This window comes from Tachysurus vachellii, chromosome 4 (assembly GCF_030014155.1).
Source record: "Tachysurus vachellii isolate PV-2020 chromosome 4, HZAU_Pvac_v1, whole genome shotgun sequence".
Taxonomy (NCBI): Eukaryota; Metazoa; Chordata; class Actinopteri; order Siluriformes; family Bagridae; genus Tachysurus; species Tachysurus vachellii.
The window spans coordinates 4175672-4183171 of NC_083463.1; the positions used below are offsets into that span (position 1 = coordinate 4175672).

The 7500-nt window shown below is 43.0% G+C and overlaps 2 protein-coding genes across 2 annotated transcripts in view; one reads left to right on the plus strand and one right to left on the minus strand.

Moving 5' to 3' along the window:
• The window catches only part of gorasp2 (golgi reassembly stacking protein 2), an 8558-nt gene extending 2498 nt beyond the window's left edge, over nt 1-6060 (plus strand). Inside the window, exons 3-10 of the mRNA XM_060867448.1 lie at nt 864-1067; nt 2075-2161; nt 2339-2469; nt 2836-2968; nt 3118-3241; nt 3326-3412; nt 3649-3780; nt 4830-6060. Coding sequence (XP_060723431.1) covers nt 864-1067; nt 2075-2161; nt 2339-2469; nt 2836-2968; nt 3118-3241; nt 3326-3412; nt 3649-3780; nt 4830-5107 — 1176 coding nt within the window. The 3' untranslated portion in view covers nt 5108-6060. The remainder of the gene's footprint in view (nt 1-863; nt 1068-2074; nt 2162-2338; nt 2470-2835; nt 2969-3117; nt 3242-3325; nt 3413-3648; nt 3781-4829) is intronic.
• Nucleotides 6061-6548: 488 nt separating this feature from the next.
• Nucleotides 6549-7500, minus strand: part of tlk1b (tousled-like kinase 1b) — a 21119-nt gene continuing 20167 nt past the window's right edge. The window contains exon 22 of the mRNA XM_060867447.1: nt 6549-7500. This exon is cut by the window's right edge and continues 1877 nt beyond it. The gene's annotated coding sequence lies outside the window, so the exon portion shown is untranslated.

The following is a 7500-nucleotide window of genomic DNA, read 5'->3' on the forward strand; positions in this document are numbered from 1 at the left end:
TGAGTTTTCCTGCTTGTTGACATTTCTGTCTTAATAACTGAGGGGATTACGATCAGAGGAAGGTTAAGTTTAAAATAAAAATGTTTAAATGTAATATATTTTTCTCCTGGTCCTTATTTTAAATGGGTCATAAAAAATATCAATAATTATCGATATCGACCGAAATGAAACACTGATATCGTGATAGAGTTTTCAGCCGTATCGCCCAGCCCTACCGTTTAACATGTCAGGAAATCACACTAGCAAGGTTTGGACATCTTTAGTCAGGATTTTCCACATCATTTTGACATATTATGGTTTCTTAAAGTTGAAGTGTCAAATCTCATCATGAGCAGAAATGCTCTATTTCGGCCACAGCATGATTTACTTCTCTTTTTCTCTTCCAGCGTCTTTTTTTTTCTCTGTCCTGAATTCAGCCACAGTTAAATGTTACAGCACTTCCCAGAACCTTCACGTGTACAACAAACCAATTCACTTTCTTAAAGTCCAGGAACCAATAAAGCTTTAAGTGTTAACAGCTCTCAATCAGAAAGCAGTGGCAGTTCAGAATTTCATCTCAGACCCTTCTAGTCATCAGTGCTGAGTTTCAGCCTCGGAGCCACCGCTGCCCTCTATAAACCTGCTCTCACTAATGTTTACCCAGGTGTTTCTCTACAAGCTCGCTGAGCTCGTTTCCCTTTAGTGTTTTAGATGTTCCGCACATCCACATAAGTGTAGAGAATAATAATGATTTGAGACACAACCTTTATGTAATATAGTGATCCTTAAAAGACAGCGGTTCTAGTGACAGTTGGGAAGTGTGCAGTTGTGTAACCTTGCTGCTGTGTGTGTGTGTGTGTGTGTGTGTGTGTGTGTGTGTTTAGAACAAGGACAACGACACTCTGAAGGATCTGCTGAAGGCTAACGTGGAGAAGCCAGTGAAGATGCTGGTGTATAGCAGTAAGACTCTGGAGCTGCGAGAGGCCACGGTCACACCCAGCAACATGTGGGGCGGTCAGGGGCTCCTGGGGGTCAGCATCCGCTTCTGCAGCTTTGAGGGAGCCAACGAGAACGTGTGGCATGTGCTGGTGAGCGAATGAACCGTGTGTGTGTGTCAAGATAAATTGGCGATCTTGTAGTAATTTTTTTTTTAAAGCTTTTAAAAAGTTACTCTGCCCTGAGGGAGGTGTGAAGCTGAGTGAGGTGTGAAGCTGAGTGAGGCTTTGGGACACAGCCTACAGAGTCCTCAGTGATCAGACTGGTTTAACAGGCCATCAGTAAACATCTGGATTACTGCACACACTTCAGCTCTGTGTTCTTCTCTGTCTCTGGTGTTGCATGTTTTCGCTTAATCATTCTTATATTCTTTCACTTTGTCTTTGTTTGTTTGTTTGCTTGTTTGTATTTCACTTGCTGTGTCTGTGTCAGTCTCTTGCTTGGCCTTTTCCGTTTGCTTCTCTCATCTTATCTGTCCATCTGTCTTGCTCATCCTGTTTCTCATTCACCCTGTCTGTCCTTCTCTCTTGTCTAGCACTTGCCTTGTTTGTTGTTCAACCTGTCTGTCTGTCTCTCTTGCTTGCTCTGTCTTTCTCTCTCACCCACATTACCTGTCTGTCATCTACCCCACACACACTCTGCCTGTCTGCCTGCCACACACACACTCTGTCTGTCTGCCTGCCACACACACACTCTGTCTGTCTGCCTGCCACACACACACTCTGTCTGTCTGCCTGCCACACACACACTCTGTCTGTCTGCCTGCCACACACACACTCTGTCTGTCTGCCTGCCACACACACACTCTGTCTGTCTGCCTGCCACACACACACTCTGTCTGTCTGCCTGCCACACACACACTCTGTCTGTCTGCCTGCCACACACACACTCTGTCTGTCTGCCTGCCACACACACACTCTGTCTGTCTGCCTGCCACACACACACTCTGTCTGTCTGCCTGCTACACGCTGTCCTATTGTATCTTACTTATTCTTTGAAATTCCCTCTTATTCTTTTCCTTATGTCTAATTAACCATTTTCTCTCTCTCTCTCTCTCTCTCTCTTTCTCTCTCTTTCTCTTTCTCTTTCTCCTCCTCAGGAAATCGAGCCGAACTCTCCGGCTGCTCTGGCAGGACTGAGGCCGCACACAGACTACATCATCGGGGCCGACACGGTCATGAACGAGGTTTGTGTCCTTCATATACAACTCTCTTATTTCACAGTCCTTATATGTAGATATAAATGTCTATTTTTTTACTCTATAACTCTTTACTGCTTGTGTAGTTGATTTATGGTGTGTATCATGAACTCTTCATTTCCATGATGTGTGCGTTGTGTGTTTTGTTTTGTTTTCTCTTTTCAGTCCGAGGACTTGTTTTCATTGATCGAGACCCATGAGGGAAAAGGACTTAAGCTGTATGTTTATAACACAGATACAGACAGCTGCAGAGAAGTCATCATAACTCCCAACAGCGCCTGGGGTGGAGAGGGCAGGTGTGTGCGTGTGTGTGTGTGTGGGAGAGGCAGAGATATAAATCCACAGAGTAAATGCAGTACATCAGTAGTAAATGATAAATCTAGATGTTGTAAAGGTCATACAGTAGTTAAGTGTGTGTACATTAGAAAGCTACTGCAGCAGTTTACACCTACTCACTTCATCCAGATCAGGCTGTATGTAGTAACCGTACACCACCTTCTGGTACAGTATGTAAGTGGATACGCGATGGTCAGGTGTCCGTATACTTTTGGCCGCGTAGTGGTGAATAATTATTTTTAATGTAAAACTATTTAAATAATCCTGATTAGCTCTAAGACTAAAACAGCACGCGATGTCTCTTTATTGTTCCTGCTCTGTCTCAGCCTGGGTTGCGGTATAGGCTACGGTTACCTGCACAGGATTCCCACTCGTCCGTTTGAAGAGGGGAAGAAGATCAGCTTCCCTGCACACACTCCCAGTGCGCCGGCAAGTCCACTGAAGGATGGCTTCACTGAGGTTCAGCCTTTCTCACACGTCACCGTATTTATTTTAAAAACAAATCCAGTCTGTACAGTGAGGTCACGTTACCACTACAGTCCAGCAGTATTACATGGACATGCTTTTGTGAGATGTTTCTGAACCGTACCTCATCTTTCGGCTCTCAGGTTCAGCTTTCTGCAGTTACCCCGCCTCCTGTTACAGCATCAGCCCCCACTGGACTTGAGGATAATTTGTCTGGTTTGTCAATCAGTTCAGCTCCTCCCACGATGCCCACTGAGCTTCAGACAGGTGCCGGCCGTCTTCTGCTAAATAGCGTTACTCCTGTTCATTTCTGTTTTCGGTTACATCCTCAACGTAATGCTGGTGTTTCAGGTGTGCCCACAGTCCCACTGCTGCCCACTCAGGTCACCCAAGCCATGAGCAATCTGCCCTCGGTCAACCCCGCCACTACGTTACCAGGTAACACACACAATTTCCCCCAAATCAATGAACTTATTTGATTTTGGAAGCTACACAAATGCAATCAGAATATTCATTATTGGTATCTCGGTGTTGTATTAGACTGAATATTTTCGTGTGATTGTAAAACATATTTCCTTTATTAACACACTTGCAGACGTGACATGATTAGTATTTAATGATTACCAAAACTCTACACCTGCGCTGACCTGTGGTCTTGTCTGTTTTTGTTTCAGGCTTCATGCCGTTACCTGCTGGCCTTCCCCCACTGCCCAACCTGCCAAACCTCCCCAACCTGAACATCCCTCTCCCAGACCTCAGCGGAGTATCGTTAACGGGAATCCCCGGCCTTCCTCCTTCCACTACAGGTACACACACGGCATGCCGCTCGCATGTTTTAGCCCAAAAATGTATACACTTGATATATGACTCTATACAGTTATTAATGTTTTGGACTTTCCTGATGATATTGTACACCCTGTTGAAGCCCCACCTCCTTCATCTGGCACATTTTCTTTGGCCAAAGTTGGTAAAAAAAAAAAACAACAACCAGGCTGTTTTGACTAAAATGATAAAAGTCTTATGAAGAAGTCTAAGGGGCTTTTTACACCTGGTCACTTCATGTGTTTTCTGTGATCAGATATCTATACGATGGTAAAAAGACCAGGTCTAAATGCCCTCCGAAACGTTTTCGAGACGGATATAAATCCGATGGTACAAACCCCTTCAGGAGGTGGTCTGGGACGTGTTTCAGATGAAACTGGACAGGTGTAAATGAATGTGGTTGTTCAAGCCACATACGTCAGCGCTATACTCCTCCCAAACGGAAGTACGTCACTCACAGGTGACTCACGAGTCGTGCATCGCGCCAGAAACAAATATGTTTTCCCATCAGTGCTGCTCCGATCTTTCACCCAGGTGTCTCTTCGGGTCTTAAAATGCACTGCTGCCGCCAAAATGCAGCAAACAGTAAACGCTGTTTTTTGTAGCATCACCGTCATAAGTTTTTCATCTTCTTTTTGATTGCGTTCTGAAAACCACATACACCAAAGTGTGCTCAGTTTCAATTACCCCGGAAATGAGGTAAAATATATGTGCATTTTGGGCGGGAGTAGAAAGATGGGATCGATATCCGATTCGCAGAGACGCGTTTATGTGGCCTAATGTAAATGGTACAGTTTTAACAACTCAGTTATCGAATCAGAGACAACACATGAAGTGACCGGGTGTAAAAAGGCCCTGAGGTCTAACGCTTTATAATGTTGAGTGTGAAAATGTTTTTGTGTGGACATTTAAACTAAAGCACATAAGCGGCAGTTTTTTCTACGATGCCATACACACATGCTTCAGAATTGCAAAAGTCCTCGGTACATCAGTCTGGACCTGATCATGCCGTGATTCTTTTGCTTCTCTGCAGGTTTGCCTCCTCTCGCTTCCCTCGCACCTCTCAACCTGCCCGGTATGGCCCCGATTCCCAACATGCCTGGCTTTTTACCCTCCACTCTTCCTTCTACTCTATCCACAATGCCTAGCATGTCCCTTTCCTCTGACCTCGTTCCACCCGTCGTCCCAGCAACCTCCTCCATGACGCCCAGTCAGACGCCGGCACTCATCCTGGACGCTACGTCGAACGCCCCAGCAGCAACCGAGACACCCGCAGAGACGAGCGCACGCATCACCGCAGAGTCGTCATAACAACCAGGCTTTTTATCTGCATCCTAAAACAGGCCTGTCTCTCTCTCTCTCCCTCCCTCCTCCCATATATATCTATATCTCTCTCTCTCTCTGATCCCTTCTCAGAAAAGATATTTATTCAGCGGGCAGAAACAAGTATAAGTCGCTCATGAGGACACGCTGAGAAGGGCGAGGACAGATGCCACGACCGGGTGCATGCGCTTTAATAAAAAAACAAGGTTTTAAATCCAGACAAATCCAGAGAGGCCTGGTGTCTATTCCAAAAGACTAAAATGTTGAGATGTTAAATTTTACACAGATTTCAAGTGAAATACTCATCTATAGTCCGTGTCACAGTTAGAGAACCTAAACATCGTGCTACGTTTATGAAATTCTAGAAGAACGATCAAGAACACAACGCATACACACCCGCACGCATCAGTCTCTGACAGTATACGTTATTATACCATTAAACATCAAATAAATTGTTTATTGTACGAGATTTCAGTAAATCTTGATTAATTTTGACAGTATTTCGAAGGACCGACGCTAATGTGTAAATATCTGCACTGTGGACGTCGGTATGCAGCTTTGGGGAGAGAGAAAAGGGAAGAATAAAAAAAACATGTTGCCCCTCTGGATTTGTCTTTCTATTCCATCTGTTTTGCATTTGAAGGTTTTTTTTTTTCTTCTAACAGTAAGGTTACTGAGGTTATTGTATCACTAAAGCCCATGTTATTGTCAACGTCGATGTAAAGATTGGCTCGATTAGAATTTTTATTTGAATGATAAATAGGGGTGTGTGTGTGTGTGTCCTCTCCCTCTCGGTGAGCTCTTCTTCTGATTAGATTAACACCTACAACTCAACACACTATATAGAACAGTGAATAAGGGGAACTGTTTGAGCTTGTGAAGAATCGAAAACTTGTAACAAAAAGCACACAAGCAATAAAGTACCTGAGGTTTTACAGTAACGTCGTGTGTTCAATTGCACCGTGTAGCTGAACGTTGTTAACTTACCCTAAATGTTAATCTGTGTGTTTTTTTTTTTTTAAATGTACCTTTTTTTTTTAAAGAGTGAAAGTTTCAGCCACGGCTTCAACAAACATTGAGTGAATGACAAATTCCCTTATATCGGGTCCATAATATTTGTATGTAGTTATTTAATAGATACTACACTTGTGCTCCAGTAGACACTGAGATGGAGTGTTTTAAAAGAAAGAATAGAAACAATTACAATAATTAAAAGGCTAATGTTCCATAATGTACCTTTTTAAATTCAAGCTTTTATATCTGGTGAGAAAGTGTGTTGCTATTTTATATTAATTTTTTTTCTTTTAAATCTCACCAAAATCCCTCGAGCTTAGTTGAGGCGTCTGTATACTGATGTGTATCTTGAACCGTTTCCTCACAGGCATGGTGTCACGCTTGTCAGCCAATAAAAGCATCCGAAACAGGTGTATTAAAATAGCTTTAGGAATTTTTATTTCTCTTTTGGCTACATTCCCTACAACGGCAGCAGCATTTTTAGAGACAGATCACAGACAGGGGCTGAGAGAGAGAGAGAGAAAAAGGGGAGAAGAAAGCTGACCGAGCGATGCTGACTCCGGCGACTTGATCAGCTGATCGCTCAGCAATTCAAGGGTGAAGTCAGGGCCACCTTCCGTTAGTTAGCTTAAGTTGTTACACACACACACACACGCACCTCACACACATCTCACACACCTGACAAAAAGTATTGTATCAACATGCTGCGAATTTCCTGGCAAATAAACTTTCCATATATGACATCTCTTGTTAATTTTACAGTACACACACACAAAAAAAACAGAAGCCTAACTGAAAACTAAAAAGCAACACTGAGTAGCAGCAACGTGAACATTGCTTCAGGAGCAGTGAGAGACGGTCCAACACAAATCCTGGACCTGCTGTGAACACCATTGATTAGTTATAAAACATGACCCTTGTGTGACATTCATTTTAACCAATCGCTGCCGTCTGATGTCATCAGCATGTGCATGTGGCTCCTCCCACACATCAATTCACAGAGCTGATCAAATAATCCCAACATTATTCAGTTCCTGTGTTTACTATGGGCTGAAATTAACAGAAAATAAACACGTTTATTCTAAACTCTGGTCTAAAGGCCGCATCTACGAAGACCTATAATAAAAAAATATATAAACCATTTGTGTATGGATTACTGTCGAGTTCTAAATCGCTTCTTTTTATTACGTTAATCCAGTGACTTACAGAAGAGTTTTAGAGTCTATCAAAAACACCTTTACACTAGTTCACAAGGTCAGAGTCTAAGAGTACGGTCTGAAACATCTGGGGGAAAAAAAAACAGCTGTTTAATATTATTGCCATTAATTAAAGGATAACAACAACAATAACAAGCCTATACATTATAA